The sequence below is a fragment of the Macrobrachium nipponense genome, chromosome 4 (assembly GCF_015104395.2).
Source record: "Macrobrachium nipponense isolate FS-2020 chromosome 4, ASM1510439v2, whole genome shotgun sequence".
NCBI lineage: Eukaryota > Metazoa > Arthropoda > Malacostraca > Decapoda > Palaemonidae > Macrobrachium > Macrobrachium nipponense.
In genome coordinates, this window is record NC_061100.1 from 144,930,032 (window position 1) to 144,953,717 (window position 23,686).

General features: G+C 40.0%; 1 protein-coding gene across 2 annotated transcripts in view; it reads left to right on the forward strand.

Annotated features, from left to right (window-relative positions):
* Positions 1-11,422, forward strand: part of LOC135211251 (dihydrolipoyllysine-residue acetyltransferase component of pyruvate dehydrogenase complex-like) — a 99,993-nt gene extending 88,571 nt beyond the window's left edge. For both annotated transcript variants that reach the window (XM_064244543.1, XM_064244544.1), the window contains 2 exons: positions 7,886-8,025; positions 10,112-11,422. In XM_064244543.1, the coding sequence (XP_064100613.1) occupies positions 7,886-8,025; positions 10,112-10,241 (270 nt within the window). In that variant the 3' untranslated portion in view covers positions 10,242-11,422. The remainder of the gene's footprint in view (positions 1-7,885; positions 8,026-10,111) is intronic.
* The last annotated feature ends 12,264 nt before the right edge of the window (positions 11,423-23,686 follow it).

Below are 23,686 nucleotides of genomic sequence, written 5' to 3' on the forward strand. Positions count from 1 at the left end.
AGTTATTTTGTCTTTTTCGGAGTCATATTTCTTCCGTCGGACGGCGTTTTTTTAACCCTAGAACATGTGTTTTAGGCCTGGAAATATAATTTACTGGGTGTTTTTGGAGGGCTTGGAACGGATTAGCCATTTTACATGTAAAAGTGTTTCCAAGATACGGAAAACTCATAATACGAAGGCCGCCTCGGAACGGATTAATTTCGTATCTCGAGGTACCACTGTGGATATATATATATCATATATATATATAATATATATATATATATATATATATATATATATATATATATAGTATATACGTATATATATATATATATTTAATATATATATATATATATATATATATATATATATATATATATATATATATATATATATATATATTATATATATATATTATATATAATATATATATATATATATATATATATATATATATATATATATATATATATATATATATATATATATATATATCTATGTATATCTACATATATATATATATATATATATATATATATATATATATATATATATATATATATATATATATATATATATTTATACAGTTTGGGTAAAAATGATTGACGCATCCTGTAGATCCTCAAGCATGCACGCAAAACTCGGAGGATAATACTTATTCACTACGACTGCTGTGATGTGCTTGATTGATTGTTTTTAAGGGTTCTAATACTTGGTGTGACCCCCACGCTTCTCTTTAACTGCTTGAAGTCGTCCTGGAACACTCTTGGCTAAGTTTTCAAGGATGGTTTCGGGAAAGTTCTCCCAAATGTCTCTGACCTCTCTCTCTAGTTTCTCGAGACTGGAGGTGTCGCGGTCCCTTAATTGTGCTTTCATGATACCCACAAATTCTCAATGGGATTGAGTCGGGGGCTATTGCCAGGCCAATCACCAAGAAAGGGATTTACAGAATTAGGGAGATCTGTGACTGTTTTTGCCCTATGACAAGGAGCACCGTCCTGCATGAACACCTTTGCATTACATTTGACCATTGGACAGTACCAAATATTCCATTAACAGCTCAGAGTAGTTATACTGGTTCAGCTCAGAGTAGTTGTACTGGTTCATAGTAACATTCTTGGGCAGTGTTACCAACGCCCCTTTGTCGTGGTATGAAAAGCAACCCCAGAACATCAAAGAATCAGGGTGCTTCGTGGTCGTATTCACGTACTTCTCCCAGTAAGGGTCACTACTACGGGATCGGTAAACCTTCCTTGAAGGGCCTGAGGAGACACTGAATGTGACTTCGTCACTATAAAGGATCCTTTTAAAGTGCTGGAGGGTTAAATTCTTCAACATATGCCTAGCATATGAAAGGCGATTCTAATGTGACGCATCGTCAGGAGTGGTTTGTTTTTTTCTTTGGCAGCAAGACAACGGTAACCCTAAGCCGTCTTTTATGTACTTTCTTAGAGTTCTGGCACAGATATGACTGAAGATTTTCCTTTTTTGCTCCTTCAGCTGTTTAGAGGAAGCCCTTAGATTCTTCTCAATAGCAATTCGAAGAAATCTGAGGTCTGTTGGTTAGTTTCCTCTTTCTCCCTGTCGATGTTTCAACCTTGGGTTGGGCCCTCTCGCCCCCATCCTTGAACTTTTTAATCCAGTGCTGGGCAGTTCTGACTGTCACACCGACACTAGCAGCATTTTCGGTGCTTGACACTTTTTGCTTGTATAAAGCAATTACCTGAGCAACCTGTGTTTCAGTAATGTGCTTATTACTCGGCATAATCCAGCACTACACTGCAAAAACCACAGGTAACTATGCGTGTAACAGGTTTCACAAAGTAATTTTACTAGGCAACAGAGGCCTCCCACCCACGCAACATCAAGGGTAGGGGGGACGGGTGTTTGTGAGAGGGAAAATGAAGGGTACGTGATTGTAAGAATTATGTTTACGACATATAATTCAGCCAATACTGGAGTCGAGAACGTTGCTGCCCTTTTTGGCAAAAATAATTGACGGCGTCAATCATTTTTACCCAAACTGTATCTATCTGTACAGTAGATGCACATGACTTCATAAATAAGCGAATCCCACAGGAAAATGATAGTCAGAAATCCAAGCGCTTTCGTTTTTACTAAGACATTCTCAAGGAGCTAATGAAATACAATTGGAGAGAAAGGTCTCAGGTACACAACAAGATCAAGAATACCAGATAGTTAATTGTCAAAAGGGTAAAAATTAAAAGAGATATTCCAGGACTATCGGATATCACACGGAACAAACCTAAACAGATTTGACCCTAACAGAAATTACAAAGTATCTTTACAGTCCAAAACATGTAAAAACTGAATATATTAATTTTGTTGCTTATATTTATCTAGAACTTTTTTCATTATGAAAGCGTCTTGGTTTATTTAAACTGATGCTTTCATAATGAAAAAAGTTGTAGATAAATAAGCAACAAAATTAATATGTTCAGTTTTTACATGTTTTGGACTGTGACGATACTTTGTAATTTTCAGATAGGGTTAAATCTGTTTAGGTTTGTGACCGTGTGATATCCTATAATCCTGAATATTTATCTATCTATATAATATATTATATATATATATATATATATATATATATATATTTTACTATATTATATATATATATTATATATAATATATATATATAACATATATAGAATTAAATTTAAAAAAAAAATAATTTTTTTGGCCATAATTATATATTATATAATATATCTATATATATATAGATATATATATATATATTATTATATAAATATACAATAATACTAATATTATATGCAATATATATTATATATATATATTATATATATATATATATTCTAATATATATATATTATATATATATATATATATAATATATTATATCAGTGCCGTGCAAAAAAACTGTCGTGGTAGCGATTTCGTAAGAAAAAAACATGTTGCGGAAAAGAAAATATTAATTAAAAATCAATGGTTAGTAATAAAAAAAAAAAAATAGGTTAACACTCACCAACTCCTAGCCTAATATTTAATAGGCATTCCCCGACGTTTCCGCAACTTCTTTTAAAGCCTATGGGGGGGACAGAATCTGCAAGTTTTTGCAGGAGCTTCTCGTCAAGGTTGTCCCAGATACGTTTCAACTCTGTCTCTAACTTTTCAGTTGTTGTCGTGTCAACGTCCTGTAATTTTCTTTTCATAATCGCCCAAAGATTTTCAATAGGCGAAATATCTGGGGAATTACCTGGCCAGTCTTGTATAAAATCAATTCCACAGTCCTTGAACCAATTAATATTTTGTTTCGCAGTATGCGAAGGCGCTCCCGTCTGCTGAAAAATACTTGTTTTACTGAGCTCAAAAGATTCCTCCAAATTCTCGTTCAACAGTTGGTGTAATAACGAGTCCTTATTAACAGTATTGTTACGAGGTAATATTACTAAATTACCTTTACCACCATAACCAAAACAACCCCATACCATTACATAAGAAGGAATTTACACACGTGGCAAGGTACTTGGGGTCCAGCGGGTCTGATGTCGACTTTCGCCACCACACACTTTCCCTTATTGTCCGAAACAAAAAAACTTGCTTCGTCACTCCATAGCACTTGACGCCATTTTGCCAGAGCCCAGTCTTTGTAAGAACGTGCAAAATTTAGTCGAGTCTTCTTTTGTTTAGTGGTTATCAGCGGCTTCTTACGCGCCTTCACTTTTGAATATTTCAAGTCCTGCTCAAGCGCCGCTGTATGGTCCTAACAGAAGCTCCTGCCACTATATCTGGATTTGCAACCTTAAGTTCTCTGGCAGTAAGGGTCGGATTGACTTCAATATCCCTGCCCAGCACTCTTAAAACCCCTGTTACTAATGATACTGGACTCCCAGAAACTTGTAGAAGCACGAGGTACTTCCTGGTCTCCATTGTCGTGGTATTTTTTTCAAAATGCGCTGCACAGTTCGCTGGTTTACACCAATTTTCTCACTAATTTCGCCAGTTTTATAACCTTCACTGTGTAACTGCACAACTCGTACACGATTTTCAATGAGTATACCCTGAGACATAGTACACTAGCGTACACACACACTTCACAAGAAAATTCTGGAAGCGTGATCCAAAAAAACTTCAGGCAGGTCACGATCGATGTCTTACTGATTCATAAACAAATCACGTTAAGGAAACACTGACCGGATAAAAACGTTTTGGAACTACTTTTCCCACGCTGTGAGGTGAGACAAATGACTCATTTGTGTTTGCCATTAGTCAGTTTCTCCCAGCCGATTTTTTCCCCATAGATATGGGGGTCGCCTTATTCGCGCAAAAAAACTGTCGCGTTTTGAAACGCGACAATTATTTTGACGCGCAGTGTATATAATATATATATATATATATATATATATATATATATATATATATATATATATATATGTGTGTGTGTATATAATATATATATATATATATATATATATATATATATATATATATATATATATATTATATATATATATAAGAGAGAGAGAGAGAGAGAATTATCGTATTTAATATTAGTGTTATTATTTAATGTTATTAAACTGATATTAATATTTGAGAATTAGTACTGTATGTAAATCATTATTAGAATGTATAGTACATACAGTACAGTATTTAGTCACGAAAATATGAAAATACAGAATATTGTTCTAAAAAAATCTGTGAATGTGTGAGTTTTCTCACGAATAATTTATAGATATGCTCTGCGAACCCAAGGAGTTTACTGGATAAAGCACAACTTGTTCAAAACGGTCTGAGGAAAGGCAAGAAGTTGGTCTTTTTTCTAAGAGTAAACAGCTTAATTAGGCACATCTGTCAATTCAGTGTACTACCATAAATTAGGACAATCTTAGACACATTTAGTGCTTTACTAGCATGGAAATCCATATGTCGGTTTAAAAGTTGTTTATGAAAAACACTATTCCATGGCCTCTGGAATGCATAGTAGATAATCCACTGCATTAGGATTTTGAAGCTTCTTGTTACAGTACTGAATGTGCATTTTACTAAATATATTATTCATTTGATGGCATATTGCAAGAAGTAATTTTTTCCGATTGGAAGAATTATTTTGTACTTTTCAGTCCGTCTTGTATGCATCTATATTATCATAAGGACTTTAATCAATATGTGTGAAATACTGTCAAACATTTCTCCATGCCATGCCATCCTTTCCAAAAAAGCTCTGTTTTGTAGATGTATTCTTCACAGTTATAATTTTTCTCATTGAAAATATTTTTACACTAAATTGGATCATTCATATTTGTTTTGTGATATTTATATATGGCAAACATTTTTTAAAGTACTAAAATATTATTGTCAGTTGTATTCTTTTTATATATTCTGAAGAAGGAGACTTGGTTCCCTTTTATATTTATTACACCCTCTTGCATGTATCGTTATGAGTCAAAATGGATAAAGTTTAGAGGCTGCGCTGGTTGATATCAACTCATTGTCCTTTTCCCTTGGTTGTGCTGCCTTTTGTGCTTAGTTGAGACTTTCTTCAATCCCTTAATGCTTACCCCTTAAAGGGTTCAAGTTCACAAAATACTCCAGTAAGAAATATACCATACTTCAATCCAATCCCTTAATGCTTACCCTTTAGGAGTTCAAGTTAACAAAATATTCCAATAAGTACAGTGGAACCTCGGTTTCATACATAATCCATCCCAGAACCTCCCATGAAGTCCAAAACGTATGAATACCGAAACAATAATTCCCATAAGGAATAATGTAAATATAATTAATGTGTTCCAGACCCCCAAAATATTTTTTAAAAATGCATTTTATAGGGAATAAAAACAGTTTTACATGCAGAAAACAATGAGAAATAAATATAAATGAATTATGAAACAAATAATGAACATTTAACATCACTCTTAGTTTTATGGGAGACTTGTTAGCGTATGTAAGACGGATAGAAGGGGAGAAGGAGGCAGCAAGGTTATTGTTTGGAAGGGGAATCCCCCTCCAGAAGGATTTCAGGTATCAAGGACCTATCTGGGGCTACTTCCCCTCATTGGTTTCTACTAGCACTAGGATCAGTTTGAGAGTCACTGCACCCCTGTCGCACAACAAAACTGTCCAGAGACATTTGTTTCTGGCGTCTTTAAAATTTGCTGAAAGTGGAACATAGCATTGCCATTAAAAGATGTTGGAGACACGTAGTACATCTTTGTTGGGATGGTAGTTCTCCACAAAATCTTTTACATCACTCCACTTTGCAAACATGTCCTTAATCAGTGAAGTAGGCACATAATGTATGCCCGTTCACTTTCTGAATTTTTCAAACCAGCCTCTACTGGCCTTAAATTCACTAACAGCAGCACTTCTAGGCATTTTCTTATTGTGATTGGCATGCAACACCCTCCAACACTTTGCTACAAGTTCCTTCTTAAATTCTATAGTTTCTCTCGCTATTTATACAGAAGGGCTGGCACTGGGAACTTTCTTTGGCTATATGATGGCTTATTTAGCAGTTGCACTCAAATAGCAAAGCACAAAAGACGACGAACACAAAAACAGAATGGGTCACGAGAGAACATGAGATGCTTTGTTTGGGCACTCGGTATGGGGCCTAGTCATGCGGTGGGCCCTGGAAGGAGCATTTCCAAGTGTACAAAATCCAAAGAAACTTACGAAACCCGAGACAAAATTTTGTTGGAAAAAGTCTGCGAAAACCAGGGCGTACAAAAGCTGAGGTCTCACTGTAATATGTATACCTTACTTCAACCCCCTTATGCTTACCCTTTAGGAGTTCAAGTTAACAAAATATTCTAATAAGGAACGTACCTTACATAATTTTTATGACTGCAAATGTTATTGCTTATGAGTGAAATTTCATATTGGTTGTTATCATTGATCAGAAGGATAGTTTTTAAATACAGTGGTCCCCCCCGTATTCACGGGGGATGTGTACCAGAACCCCCCGTGAATAGTTAGAACCCGTGAATGTTTGGAACCCCTATAAAAATGCTAAAAACAGCCTATTTTGTTAGATAAAACTCAAGAAAAACCTTTGTAAAAATTCTCATACTTGGTTTTTTTAATAGTTTTATCACAAAAAGTGCATTTTATGATGAAATTGATTAAAAAAAACAGGAATTTGTGGATATTTCTCATAGAAAAATACCACGAATGTGCGAATTTTCCGCAAATAATGCAAATACGAAGGGGTCCACTGTACACCAATTTAAAAGATATGCAGTGATGGCATTTTATTTGTACATACAAGACTGCATCTCCAGTCAGTAGATGGCAGGAAACCTCTTGGGTTGGTGGGGGACATTTTCAATGATGCTAGAAGCAAGATGAAAGGCCTATATCAACTTTTATTTATAATACGTCCTCTATAATATGCAGAGTAAATGTGAATGTAGCTCATAAGCTAGAAACTCCTGAAATGAAGGTGTTAAGTTAGATTACGTTACTTAAGTGTAAGAAAAAATTTTGTTCCCATAAATCTATTCATATTTTTCCGCAATCTATTCCAATAACAGAACAACCTTGTGATCTCTGTACTATTGTTGTAAAGACTTAGAAAAAACTTGCACACCTTGTTCCCATTTGGGTCCAGAACCCAAAGGTTTGGGGCAGTAAAATGATGTGTAATTTCAATAGATGTTAATATATGTAGAAATAAAAAACAGGACCGATATAACTATGTGATTGATAAAGTTTAAAAATAGTAACCAAGTTTTTCAAATTGTGCACAAACAGATGGTAAATTAGGTGTTGAAGATATTTAAACAGAATTTTGCAATACATTTATGTATTCTGTTTGTATTTGCTGTACCCACTCACCATTGTGTCCCCACTCTATGCAAGTGATGTAACCTTAATATAATCCATTTTAAGACTCCCTTTTCATTTTATGTTTTTCTTCCAGGGTGGCACATTCTCTGTTTCCAACTTGGGTATGTTTGGTGTGAAGAACTTCAGCGCAATAATCAATCCTCCACAGTCTTGTATTCTTGCTGTAGGTGGAACTGAAAAACGACTCATTGTTGATGAAAATGCAGAACAAGGGTAAGAGAACAATTTCATGTTTTTGTAACAATTTTTATTCATTTTAAACATGGAATCCTTAAAATTTATCTTAATTGTACAACAGTTTACATGAACCCACCTAAATTTGATTATGATTGAGGTTCTTTAGTAATAAAATGCATAGTTTGATTTTTCACCACAGATTCTATAGCTTTTAACCAAGATTGGTATGTGACCCACATAAAAAATTCATCTAAAAAATAGGGAAAGCATTTTATATGTACTTAAACATTTTAATTGAAAATCACTAATTAAGGTAAGACTCTAAAGCAGCGGTTCTTGACCTTTTTCATCCTATGACCCCGAGACTCGTCAGGATATTACTGTAACCTCCATGTAATAAATTCTGATGTGGTGAACCTTGTGAAAAGGTAAGATAAAACAAAATTATAAGAAGGCCATGGTTTATTGAAAGCACAATGAACAAAAATTCCACATATCCTCTACAAATGCCATAACATTGCAAATTCCACAGAACTATTGAACATCATAAAAATAACAAAACCTACTTATCATTCACTCAGTGGGAGGGTTGAAATTGTTCTGCAGCATTAAGTCCATCAGCAAGAACCAGTGCTTGACAGGCAGCACCTCATGTCAGCATCAAGCACACGCCTATTGCGTGCCTTCATTTTCAGTGCTACCATTTCTGAGAATCTAATCTTGCAGCAATAGGTTGACAGGACTGGATCAGCATGGTCAGTGCATGCATCTAAAGAATGGGACAGACCTCCTGCACTTTTGCCCAAAATGTCGGGAGCTCTTGTTGAGTAAAGTCGACTCTCAGCCGAAAATCCTCACGAATTTGAAGAAATTCTTACTTAGCAGTAACATCAGTATCACTGATTGCCTAAATGGCTAATCCTAATATATATGAAAATAATTTATATTCTCACTAACCTGTTGTGCCTCCCTTAGAAACCCCAAACAATTCCTCTGGGTGTCACAACCCCCAGGTTTAGAACCACTGCTCTAAATCATGTAAGAATAGTAAAGAGTGATGTCTCATTTTATCAGGCATCAGTTAGTAACATTAATTACTGCCAGTGGCTTGGACTTTTCAGGATACCATCACCCCACAACTATTCTCTCTCTCTCTCTCTCTCTCTCTCTCTCTCTCTCTCTCTCTCTCTCTCTCTCTCTCTCTCTCTCTCTGTGACAAACACTGTGGACCAGAGATGATGCTTGGTAGGTTTTGTTAAATAAGACCATTGATTCACATTTCTCAACCATTAAGGCTAGTGTGAATGATTTGTTCTGAGATAAGAGGCAGAATTCAGACCTAGATAAAATGAAGAAAGTTTGAGTTAAGTGGAATGAGACCAAGGAGAACAGAAGAAAATGAAAAGATAGAAAGTATTCCTGCTGAGGCGGGGGTTGAAAGGAACTGAAAGTGTACTTTTGTACTATCTATAGTGAGCAATGAGTGAAAGTTCTATGACCACAGAAATTTATCTTTGTAATTCTGTCTTCAAGTTAAGTTTTGGTTCAACAACCCCAATAGCCAGTTATCTCTTATTTTCTCCTTCTCTTATTAAGTTTTTATGTATCCAATAGTTATTAATATGACCGTTTAACTTTTGTATCATGCACATTGAAAAATTGCAACCTTGACACTTGACATTGTTTTGTATTGACATGATAACTTGGAATTTCAAATTAACAAGGTCTCTTTGTACCCTTAGTCATTATTCAATTTGAATATAGATATAAAGACTGAAATGTAAGGACCATTTAACCCATTGTGCTTATCCATGATCTGAGAATATTGAAGGTTATATTCCACCTTGGTGGTTTTGAATGATATAATATTTTAGTTTTGTATGATGTTTTAGCTTATAAATTGTATGATGAAGACGACATCATGTTTTAGCCTAGGAAGATTTCTAGGGTCATAGCTTTTTGGCCAACAAAGTATACAAATGGGTTTTGGAATCAATGCATCAAGAACTTTGCAGTACTAAACCTTATTTCGTGTTACAAATAATGATCTTTATACCATTTATTTAGTAATTATCCCATATTCTGTAGTTTGTTTTCTTTATTTTGATCTTTTTACCCCCAGTTTCCGAGCCGCTCAAGTGATGTCCGTAACCTTAAGTTGTGATCATCGCACAGTGGATGGTGCTGTTGGGGCACAGTGGTTAGCAGCATTCAAGAAATATCTAGAAAAGCCTTCAACTATGCTACTGTAAATAAAACATTGAATTCCAAAATAGAGTAGAATTTATTTCATAAATATGCAGCATCGGTTATTGGACTTCTGGTGTAAATAGAATAGTTATCTTCAACAAATTTTTGTATGTTCCGCCCGGTGAAGATGTTGGCACTGAAGCCTTTCTAACTTGACATTTTGTTGGGTCTATTTTTTATGCCTTTTTTTTTAACAATGAATAAACACCAGGACAGTGCATTACATTACATAATTTATGATCTATACCTATTAACCTTGTAAATATACCATTTGATCTCTGGGTTTATAGCTGATGTCAGATAGAAATTTCTACCTAACTTTAGTGGAAGGCCAAATAAATTGTTTTAAAGATTTAAAGTTTTTAAGAACAGACAACACAAAAGTAGAAATGAAATAAACTAAATGTATATTTTTGTTTCTGTAGTACAGTTTAGACATGTTATCAGTGTTGCCAGTCATTTTGTAGGTAAAAAATCACTCTTTGTTATATCATGTAAATAGCTCCCAACTCATACATAGGCTGTATATGGTAACATTAGCTTGGTGCCGGTACACTATCGACAGTGAAATCATAGAATATTTATTTCAGTTGCTAATGTTACCAGATACAGTTTTGAGATTACTAAGTCCCTTACAAATTGACTTGCAATTCATGAAAATTGTTTGTCGTTCAGCGCTCATGTTCAATGTCGTATGCATATTTGGGGGTCAAGAATATCAAGTTTGTGTTATTCTGTTGGTTGAGAATGTAGAACATAGGCGATGACATTCTGGAAATTCTATCATAACATTTTTTATAGCCCCAAATTTTTTATCTTTTACCATGAGTTCAGTTATCAGTTTTCTATTTCTAACATTCTATTTGGTTCAGGAGATAATAGAGTATGATTAGGTACAGAAATCCATTGACATTAACTAATTGGCATTTAGGGGCCCTTTTGTTTCTTGGTACAGTATATTACAGTATCCAGTTGATCATTGCAAAGGTCATGTGGACTTGACGTGTACTTGATATAGTGATCAAGCAGAAACAGAGTATAAGTCATTACTTCTATGTATTAGCTGTCAGTGGTGTCAACAAGTTTTATTTATTTCTTTTAAAACACTTTTGATGTCTCCTGAAGTGAAACTCAGTTGTTGTGTAACATACTGGTAAAATAAAAAGTCGAGCACATCTCTTGAGCCTCCTGGTTTTCTTGTCCTTCAAAAGTGGTGTTTAGATTTGTACATAATCTTTGCCTCAGTCTGTTCTATCAGTATTTTTTGGGGTGAATTTTCTAAAAAGTGTAAAGAAGCAATGAATTTCTTTAAGTTTGAAGAAAAAGGTAGCAACGAAGTACTATTTTTAATTGATGAATATAATAAAAAGTAAATTTGAAAGGCTGTTTATGTGAAAACAATTGAGATTATTAATTAAAATTGTACAAGATTTATATAATATGTACAAGATTGTCATAAATATTCCACAGTTTAAATATGATGGTTGTATACTCTTACAGATATTATTAAAAGTAACAAAGACAGATATAGAGGCAAATGGGTATCTGTTGAGACAAATGTTCTACTTATATAATTAATTAGCATCATTAAAGCTAAGACTAATGAGTTTACATACTTAATGGAATTATGAAAGTGATAATAATTTTTAAAGTATTTTATACTAAAGGTCAATATTGTTGTGGCTTGTCATTCTTCAGTGGGAAGAGATCAATATACTGTAATAACTTTTTCTTGCCATTTGTACTTGGACACATGCTCTTAACCCAAAAGATTTTGATAGTGAACTATAGATTCTCTATAAAAAGATTGAAAAGAAAAAAAACAGTTAACGCAATGTAATAACACTGATACACTGTCTAACCTCAATCAGTAGCAAATAAGCTTAGGATATAAACCCGTACTCATCAAGCCACAGAGGGAAGAGATCTGATTATAATTTCATCACTTGTTTTCAATTAATTTCAACCATTGGGTTGTATCCACATAAGTGAACAGGTCATTTACTGTGTGTTAGTATACATTCGGCCCCTATTTATTTATGCTGAATACTCAAAAACTACACTGCTAAGTAATAAAATCCTGTCAGCTGTAGTGTGTTTTCAGTCCATAAAGGTGAGCTTCTTTGACAAATTTAAATGTAGGCTACCATCAGAAGATGGTAACTGTTACCATTATCCTGCTTGTGGATAGGAAAAATTATATGCTATTTTAGTGCTTCTAGACTGGATGTAGAACGAACTAAGGCTGACTAACCACTTGTGCAAACAATTCTATAACGTCACAGAAAAATTAGATAGTACCGTACATGATACATCATGAAGACCAATTGCTACGTTATTTTTACTTATCATGTGGTTCAAGAGGCAATTTCAGTAAAAAGCCGATGACAGTGGCAAAAAGAAGACTCAATGAAAGAACATGAAATGGAGTACTTGAAAAACTTCTTCATACCACACACAATAAAAGCCTGTCCACACGACCGGGCCTGATCGGCGGACCTCCCCTCTAACGGGCAAACCGTCAAATTGCCCAATGGGTCTTGTAGCAAAATTACCATGGTGGTGCCCAATGGCTTGAGGTTCGACCCTGGCAGATGTACAACCATACACATTTCTTTTACCGAGCCATTCTTTGCACCATATTCTCTTCTTTTTCATCACACACAAAGCAATAATCATGCTACACACTTCTTTGCGGCACCATGTTTATCGTACCGCACTGAACATACTACTGGCATCATCGGGCACGCCCACCTCTCCATCGCCTCGCCTGTGTGGACAACATTCACGGGTAAGCCCGTCAACCCCGGAGCACGCTGATCGGGCCTGCTCTTGTGGACAGGCCTTAACAGTTACAGTTGTTGTGCAATAGGAAATGGAGGATGACACTTCTAATGAGTGTTTAGTTTGGCTTTCAGCAGCATGTCTGTCACTGATGCAAACTGGAGTGAACCTAGGATTCTCTCCTGGTTCCTCCGTGACGTCTGCTTGGTTTTGAGAAATTGTCTTGTGGCCTTGACTGTCTATCTTCGCTTCGTCGGCGGAATTGATAGAGTGTGAGAGTCTAGATCCCACCGGATTCCTAGCCACTGGAAACGTGACTCCAGAGTTAGCCGGGACTTGTTCCTGTTTATCTGGAAACCTAGGTGTTCCAGGAACTCTATTACCTTGAACGTCGCCTTGCAGCATTCTTCGACGTCTGTGGCCCATATGGGCCAGTCGTCCAGATAGGCTACTAATATTATTCCCTGAGTCCTCAATTCCTGGACTACTGTTTCCGCTATCTTTGTAAATATTCTGGGCGCAATGTTGAGCCCGAATGGCATTACTTTGAAGGAATAAGCCTTCTTTCCTAGTCTGAAGCCTAGGAATGGGCGGAAATGTCTTGCTATCGGGATATGATAGTAGGCATCTGTAAGATCTATAGACGTGGTGATGGCCCCACGGGGAAGCAAGGTCCGCACCTGCGAAACGGTCAGCATTCGGAACTTGTCGCAATGAATGAATGAGTTTAGATGGGACAAGTCTAGGATTATTCTTAGTTTGTTCGAGTCTTTCTTTGGCACACTGAACAAGCGCCCTTGAACCTTAAGTTTTTGACTCTTGACACTACCCTTTCCTGAAGTAGTTCTCGGGTATATACTCTATCAGTTCCGCCGTCAGTTTTTGCGGAGCGACACAGGCTAAGCCCAGAAATAGATTTTTCCTTTGTCAAAATCCCTTTTCTGGGCTCAGCCTGTGTCGCTCCGTGAAATGTCCCTTTGATACTCATTTCTAAAAAATAAATATTGCTATATATACCAGAGAAAAAAGAGAAACGATAGTGCCAGAATATTCTGGCTCGCTCACCTTTTAATAAAAGGCGTCGGTATAGTAAAAAGGGAGAGTGGAAACCACTACCAGAGGTCCCTTGCCATTTAGCCTCTTCCTCCTTCAAAATCCCTCGTCTACAGAGGAGCCGGACCAAGGCCCCGCTACCCGCTACTACTACGGTCAGCGTCTTTGTTTTCATTCCTTTCGATAGCATTGTCGGCACCACACACGTTTTTTACTCTGTGCTGTGTTTCGCCAGAATCCTATCTTTTTCTTTACCAAGATGGACCAGCAAGCTTCTGCATCCAAGTTAAGTACTGCTATTAATGTTTTAGATCCATTTATGATGATCTTCAACGTTTTAACTGTGTTTTTTGAGTTTTAGAGGCTCGGTAGCGAGAGCATCATCGTTCCCGCACCGTCTTCTTCCGACTCATCGACCGCATGGCGGTTTTGCGTGCACCATTTGGTCCCCCATACCAATTGGGCTCAGTTTAATGTTAAGCAGTATATTATACATCATATTACATGCAGTTAGCTTTGTTATTTTATATCCTAGCCCTTCCACGGGGGTTTCTGCTCCGACCGCATGTTTCGGATCATAGCCTAGCCTATTCAGACCAAGATTCCCTGGTATTACGAGTTATTAGGCCCTCGTGCCCTTACGTTAGGACCTTGTCCCTTTGTATTCTTTGTCTTACGGCTCCCTAGTCGCCTGCCCCCGATTCTTTCGGTACAGCACACTGACTAGCCGCTCTAGTCGCTAGGCTAACACACCCAAATCTTCGGATTTGCGATTAGCCTATCCGCTCTAGGACAACCTCTTTCTCTTCTATTTTTATTTATTTCATTTCTCCCCCGTGTTAGGTCAGCTAGAATTTTATTATACATATATATTTTATTATGTGTTGCTATGCTACGCGGCTTCAAGTTGGCCAGTAGGCCTTCTTCGGTCGGCTGGCCCTTCACACCACGTGTCTGTTCACCCGGCTGGGAAGGTTTCCAGTTGATCGCGTACGAGCCACCCTGCTACTGACCTCCCCCCCAAACCCCTTCCTCCCCTCACCTACCCGTTCACCCACCTCGGTGGCGTGACGACTCTCTCGCTACCCAGGTAGCCCACCCGAGTCTACGTAGAGTGGGGAGGGAGTACTGGGAGGGGAGGGGGATACACTCGGTGCTCAGGCATGCCGTACCCAGCCGCCCCGCTACCGAGTGCAGGGACACGTCTTACCCCCCGAGCCATGGTTGGCCACCAGGCCCGGGAGGACGGGATACACCCCCGCCCCCGCCCTCCAGGTAGCGCTCCCCCCCCCCCCCCTCTATGTCTGTTAGACCTTCTCCTCCCTCCCCGCTCCGGCGGCTCGGGCTCCGTCTGACCCCTGGACCTAACCTTGGGAACGAGATACCTCAGACATAAGGCTCCGGCCTTCTCATGGGAGATTTAATTTTGCATGTGTTTTTACATTTGTCATAGCATATACATATAATATTAGATTTCTTACGGCAGAGTTCCTACTCCACTATCGTAATTGTGTCACTCCTCATCCTGTTTCTATTTTTGATTGTTACTTACTCCGGCATCTGGGGACACCTTGAGTTCATTAATCTGTTAAGATTCTACTCTGGCCCCGCCGGAGTTCTATTGAAGTCAGACTCCCCTTGGCCCGCTCGTGACATCACGTTAAGGTATACAGGCCCCGAAGTTGATCGTAACAGGGTGACACTTATCAAATACCTATCTAATATATATATATTTATATATATAATTTCATAGATATATGTACGTGCTACCGCCGGAGTTACTCCGGCAGTACTAGTATCATACCTCACAACCACGGAGTTATTCCGAAGGTTGTTGATGATACTCATGTATCATTTGACCTACAGGTTACCTGTTGTCAAGAGGAGGGCTGCAACGCAGTTCTCCAGGACCCCTGCGGCCATAAGGTGTGCTGATCCCACGCTGGATGTGCGGTGAGAGTGGAGGACTTCATCGTGTGGCACCACGAGAACTGCTCTGTGTGCTACATTCTTGTGAATGAAGCCTCCGCCGAGGCATGTTGCATTCCAGCCTGTATATGATGATACAATGAGATTCATTAAATTGTGTTCTTGCTTTTGTACTAAGTTAAATCTGTCTGTAATGTTAAGTACTGACGCTAACCTCTCTTACACACCACCCTGAAGACCTGGGTCGGAGGGTTCGGAAGGAACTCTCCCAATATCCTGGCCCAGGACATGTCCTCCCTCATCTTCCCCGGAGCGAAGAGGGGCTCAGCGGTGGACCCGGAGGTAGCTGCACCCCTGATCACCAAAATCCAGGCCATGGTTGAACTTTCGGAGAACGGTGGCGACGCCGAGGAGGTCACGGGGGAGGTTGCGGCCCTCGACCTGGATTTAGAGCCCATGGCTGTTGACGTCATGGGCAACGGTAAGGGTGTTGGTGAGATAGATCCTGTAGGGGCTCAGGGGCTTTCCTTGAGCCCTTCCTTAACTTCTACTCCCTCTACTTCCACTTCCTTCCGGGGTTTCATGAGAAACCTAGGTCAGTCAGGCCAAAATCTTCTCCAGCGATCCCCAAAGTTAAATCTTCTACTAGCTTCAAACCAAGGTCCAAGACCCTGCCAAAGAAGACTAGTTCTAGCCTTGTCACTAAGTCGCCGGCTCACCATCCCGGGGCGGAAAAGGCGAAAGCTATTCCCTCTGCCAAGGTGCCCAAGCATAGACCTCGCAAGGAGAAAGCCCAGTCTTCCTCCTTTGACCCTGATGCATTCTCTTCTAGCATCTTGCAGCAGGTGGGCAACGTCGTCGGGAACTTGGTCCAGACCAAGTTCCAGGAGATGTTTGCCCAACTCTCAAATACAGTAGAGGCATCGGGCCAGTCAATCCAATCTCTGTCGGAGAGGGTGGCGGCCCAAGAGAACGCTATGACTGGCATCCGGGACACCTTGGCGGCAGGGCATTCTCAGTCCGGCCAAGCAGCCCTACCCTCGCTTATGCCGGACTCGTCTAACCTCCCTCCATTCAAACCTAGCAATCCTTGGAGGATAGCGGCATACGCTCCTTTCTCGGGGGGTATGCTGTCGATTGAAGGCTGTGGAACTCGAAGGCTTGAGGACTTCGAGTTCTACCCTGAAAATCTCCAACCTCCATTCATGGGCTATGTCCGCCTAACTGACGCGGCCATGATGAGGGAGGATAAAGTCCCGAGAGAGACCGTAATCCTCCCCCGGGAACAGGCTTAACAGGCCTGGCTACGGAGCTTGGAGGAGTGGGAGTGCGAGAACACTCGGCTCACCGCCTTCAAGAGCCCCTTCACCATTTTCACAACGGTGGAGGGCACTCCACTACCTCTCACTTTTAAAGTGGTGGAGGCCACTTATCAGGCAGCTCTGAAAGACGAGCCCATGCCCCAGCTCCGGGAAACAGAGCCAACTTCTTTCTTAACCCCCGGATCTGAGAACTATTTTGAAGGAGCAGCTCCTACCTTCACCGTAGGTAAACTCAAGCCGGACTGCGCCACGGCACTGTTCAGCGAGAGGTTACCTAGACTCTCAGAGAGCCTTATTCAGACGGAATATGACGCCCAGACTAGGCTCAGCAGGTCCCTCAGCTCCCTGACTATGGCGGAAATGACGGCTCTTGTTTACTAACAAGAGCCGTTATTTAAAGTCATGGCTAAGTCACTACTGCATACAATGCAGTGCGACTTCTATGACTTCGTCATAGCACGGCAGAACTGCAGGAAACATGTTCTGGCGGAAGCCACCATCCGCCATGAACCAAATAAATTGATCGCCTCATCCATATGGGGCACAGACCTCTTCCCCATCCCTGTGGTGACTGAGGTCTTATAGGAGGCCTCCAAGGTAAACCAGAGCTTGAAGGTCCGGTGGGGTCTCGTTTCAAAAAGGAAACCCGAATCCACCAGATCCAACCCAAAGTCAAAGAAGAACCCTAGGAAGTTCCAGCCCTTCCAGGCCCCTCAGCAAGCTCTGATGCAGGCAGTCCCGGTAACTCAAGTACCACAGCAAACTGCGTCAAAAGCACAGCCACAACAGCAGTTCGTGCTCTTGACACAGCCACCTCAGCAGCCCCAGGCTTCAACCTCCTTTGCTGTCTCTCCGGCCTATAATGTGGCTTTTGAGACCCAATCTTTTCAGCCGTTCAATAGGTTTGCCAGAGGTAGCCGAGCCAGAGGCCCCTCCCGTTATAGAGGGGTCGGAGGGGCCGCCAGCAGGGGCAAAGGTTTCCGAGGAGCATGTGGTGGACGTCCATCAGCAAACCAGTGAGAGCCCCAAGGTAGTAGGGAGGCTGTACCTTTTCCGTCACCGGTGGGGGTTCAGCAGCTGGGCTCAGAGCATTGTGACCAAAGGTCTGGGGTGGAGTTGGCTCCAAGGCCCTCCTCCACCCAACAACTTCTATCAAAGACCAACAGCGGAATTGATAGAGTATACCCAAGATCTTCTTCACAAAGGAGTAGTATCAAGGGTCAAGAACTTAAAGTTTCAAGGGTGCTTGTTCAGCGTGCCAAAGAAAGGCTCAGAAAAGCGAAGGATAATCCTAGACTTGTCCCATCTGAACTCATTCATTCTTTGCGACAAGTTCAGGATGCTGACCGTTTCGCAGGTACGGGCTTACTTCCCCGTGGGGCCGTTACAACCTCTATAGATCTTACAGATGCCTACTATCATGTTCCAATAGCCAGACACTTCCGCCCCTTTCTAGGTTTCAAGCTGGGAAGACAAGCTTACTCCTTCAGAGTAATGCCATTCGGGCTCAACATTGCACTCAGAATATTCACAAAGTTGGCGGAATCAGTCTCCAAGAATTGAGGACGCAAGGAATGATGTTAGTAGCCTATCTAGACGATTGGCTCATATGGACTGCAAGTGCCGAGGAATGCCACAAAGCGACGGTCAAGGTAATCCAGTTCCTGGAACGCTTAGGGTTTCAAATAAACAAGACCAAGTCCAGGCTAACACCGGAATCACGCTTCCAGTGGTTAGGCCTACAATGTGACCTGGGATCTCATACTCTATCAATCTCGCCGTTAAAAAGAAAAGAAATAGCCAAGTCCACGAGGCAATTTCTCAAGAACGCTCAGACATCTCGGAGGAACCAAGAAAGGATCTTGGGTTCACTCCAATTCGCTTCAGTTACGGACATTCTCTTGAAAGCCAGACTGAAGGACATAAACCGCGTCTGGCGTTCAAAAGCAAACCGGAGGTCTCGGGACAAATTAGCCCCCATCCCGGCGATCCTACGGAAGCGTCTCCGTCCATGGACGAACGTCAAGAGTCTATCAATAGCAGTACCCCTTCAGTTCCCCCCGCCGTCACTAGTGATCCACACGGACGCTTCACTAAGCGGCTGGGGCGGGTACTCACAGTACAAAAAGGTCCAGTACATATCAATGTACTGGAAGCCATGGCAGTGTTTCTCACTCTGAAAAGGCTTCGACCGTCCAAGAAGAGTCACGTCAAACTAGTACTGGACAGTGCAGTGGTAGTCCACTGCATAAACAGAGGCGGATCCAAGTCAAGTCACCTGAATCATGTCATGATAGCCATTTTTGCCTTGGCAGACAGGAACAAATGGTACCTGTCAGCCACTCATCTAGCGGGCGTAAGGAATGTGGTTGCGGATGCCCTATCACGCTCCGCCCCGCTGGAATCGGAATGGACCTTAGACAAGGAGTCGTTCAAATGGATCTGTCAAAAGGTTCCGGGGCTCCAGGTGACTCTTTGCGATGGAATCGAATCACAAATTCCCTTGTTATGTGGCCCCCAACCTGGACCCTCTGGCCTATGCCACGGACGCTATGGCTATAGATTGGAATGTGTGGAAGAGGATTTATCTGTTTCCTCCAGTAAATCTTCTCTTGAAAGTACTGAACAAACTCAGGATGTTCAAGGGCCACATCGCGTTAGTAGCTCCCAACTGGCCCAAAAGCAATTGGTTTCCCCCTACTCCTGGAGTTGGGACTCCGGCCTCAACAGATTCCCAATCCCAAACTAACTCAGTTAGTACAAACGCGGACTGTGTCCGCTTCCTCAAGAATTCAGAAAGCCCTAACTTTATGGACTTAATGAAGTTTGCGGCACAGAGGGATGCCAACATCGATCCCCAAAACATCAGATTCTTAGAATCCGACAAAAGGGAATCGACACTACGTCAATATGACTCAGCTGTTAAGAAACTGGCCTTGTTTCTAAAGAGCTCAAATGCACAAACCATGACCACGAGTTTGGCCATAACTTTCTTCATGACATTGTTCGAGAAAGGTCTATCAGCAAGCACAATTACTACTACCAAATCTGCACATAAAAAGATCTTCCAGTTTGGTTTCAGGATAGATCTAACAGATTCATACTTTTCATCTATTCCAAAGGCTTGCGCTAGGCTTAGGCCGTCTGAGAGATCCAGGTCAGTCTCATGGTTCTTAAATGATGTCCATAAATTGGCCTCTGAAATTGATAATGACTCATGTGAGTATATAGCTCTTTTGAGGAAGACATTATTCTTAATAAGCCTGGCCTCAGAAGCTAGGATTTCAGAACTGTCGGCTCTTTCTAGGGAACCAGGTCACATTGAATTCCTTCCCTCAGGAGAACTGTTACTTTCTCCAGATCGTCAATTTTTAGCCAAAAATGAAGACCCACAAGAAAGGTGGGCCCCATGGAAAACTACACCACTTCCACAGGACCAGTCATTGTGTCCAGTTAATTCCCTAAAAGCATACTTAAGCAGAACTACCCTGATATCCTTAGGTCCCTTGTTCATTAGGGAAAAAGGTGGTACTATTTCCTTAAAAGGAATTAGGCAACAAATTTTGTACTTCATAAAACAAGCTAACCCAGAATCTTTCCCATGGGCACATGATGTTAGGGAAGTTGCCACCTCCATCAATTACTTTCAACATATGAACTTTGACGATCTCAAGAAATACACAGGCTGGAGATCCCTGACAGTATTTAAACACCACTATTTGAAGTCTTTAGAGGCCCTTAAATTCTCTGCGGTGGCAGCCGGAAATACAGTTTCCCCTGACACTGCATAGCTAGTAATTACTTAGCCTATATCTCTCTTGTAGCTCTTTCCCTTCTACCTGCCTCACTAGCACCCTTGCTTAGCTCGGTCGTCACTGTATTTGCTTTACCTTGGATGTAATTTTGTATATACTGGTTTTTATCACTTTTATGTGTGGGCTTAGTTCCCTTGTCAATTTAATGGTTAATTATCATATCTATTAAAATGAAGTTTTGTGTCCTAGTGTAGATAAGTTACTTTAAGGTTCATTAAAACTCAATGTTGATTTGTATATTTATCATTTTGTTGTAGGATTAAGCTTTACATTATAGTAATTAACCCTACTTGTGTTTTAATTTACCTAGTATTATTTTCTATCTGCACTGACCTTTCCAAGCTTGAAGGGGCCAATTCTCTGGCACTATTTCATGGAGTGACACAGGCTGAGCCCAGAAAAGGGATTTTGACGGAGGAAAAATCTATTTCTGGGCAATGACCTGTGTCGCCCAGTGAAATCCCACCCCTTCTTCTTTCATTCCACACCCTGTTTGGCCCAAGCTTGGGTGCTATCTTCAGGAATGAAAACAAAGACGCTGACCGTAGTAGTAGCAGATAGCGGGGCCTTGGTCCGGCTCCTCTATAGACGAGGGATTTTGAAGGAGGAAGAGGCTAAATGGCAAGGGACCTCTGGTAGTGGTTTCCACTCGCCCTTTTTACTATACCGACACCTTTTATTAAAAGGTGAGCGAGCCAGAATATTCTGGCACTATCGTTTCTCTTTTTTCTCTGGTATATATAGCAATATTTATATCTTAGAAATGAGTATCAAAGGGACATTTCACTGGGCGACACAGGTCATTGCCCAGAAATAGATTTTTCCTCCGTCAAAATCCCTTTTATAGTAACATTGGCTGTTAGAATAGCAAGAAAAACAAGGTGTTTTTTATCATGATTCTCTCTCTCTCTCTCCCTCTCTCTCTCTCTCTCTCCTCTCTCTCTCTCTCTGCGACAGTAATTATGAAAACTGTGACTTCTTTGTTTCTCTCATGATAGTAAATAGTTAAGAATTTAGGATCCCCCCCAACTCTCTCTCTCTCTCTCTCTCTCTCTCTCTCTCTCTCTCTCTCTAAAAAATTGGAAATAGTTTTATTTTTCTTTTAACTACAGAGATAATAGGGCATTGTTTTCAATAATATCTGTAGTAACTTTTCTACGATGATCGTAAGCGAGTCGTTTATTCATACACTTTCATAATCGTGCACCCTTTCTCCATGAACGTGTGGGTATGTATGAAAAGGAAAGAGTTGGACTACAATGACAATGTAGAGAAAATAAATAAACAAACGTTGACGAACCTTATTTGTTTTTTTGTTTATAACTTAGCCGTACTAATAGTTAATCATTTTAGTCTTCTGGTCTCTAAGAAATATTAATTCGCTTATTACTTTGATGTTGGGGCAAAAAATTTATCAATGTAACTTTTGCACTTAATTTGAAAATGACTTAGGGCTTAAGTAAGCAAATACCTCGATCCACTAGCAGCTGTTTGAGGTCGTAGGCAGAACACAAGGGAAAATTCCACACTACAGAATTACATTTCATTGCAAAACAAAAGCAATCCACTGTTGACTTCTCTGTACCTACGTCATCAAGTAGTGAGTGTCAATAGGTTATAAAAATGTTTTTCATGTGTATTTAACAGCAAGTTTGGGACGAAAGTAATATGACTTCCTTATTTAAATGTTCCTATTAATGGCAAAATCTGACCGGAATTTGGTTATTGCATTCTGGAAAAGTATAGCAATCCCTACAGCAGAGGCATATATCAAAATGACTATAATGATATGAGGGTAGATCTTTTAATTAACAATAGATTGAATACTAATTACCATAAGGCTAAAACGATTGTAGCTAGGTACGTGAGAATAATAGTTTTCTTTATACTACCATGTATAAAGTTGAATATTTGATTTCAGAGTTCTTCCCACACTGACATCCATGTTGGCAATTCTGACTGGTAAGTATTAAATTTTGGTAGTAGTATTTAATAAGACCTTGGTGGTCTTGGGCCGTTGGCGTCAATGGCCGCTTTTAGGTTTGTTTGCGTGTAATTTTCTGAACGGCCAGGATATGACGTCACGTTTTCTAGGTGACCGGTTGCTTGCCTCATTTGAACGATGGAGTTACGGGTGTGACCACGTCTTCCTCAACGGTTTGCTGAACTGGTAAGTTAAAAAGAGACCGAGGCAATTTGATTAGAGCAAGGCATAGGCTTTATGTGAGGTGAATTGTCTAGCTTTGCTAACAATACTCGAATGCAATCAAATAAATTTGTGGACCTGACTCTGTGCTGTCTTTGCTCAGGATCCGTGGCATAAACTGAAGTGTTTCTGAGCTATAAATGTTAATCACGAAGTGTTTTTAGGTAAAACCCGATTGTAAATAGATACAGCTGCTAAAGATGTAGGCGAAAGCGTTTTTGTATGGAAATGTTACTATCAATAGCTTACCTCGAAGGTAATTAAGACTGGATCAACGTTTTTACTTGAAGATTTTTCTTTAAAGCTAGTGGACTAGCGTAGCTCTAGTGCAATATATA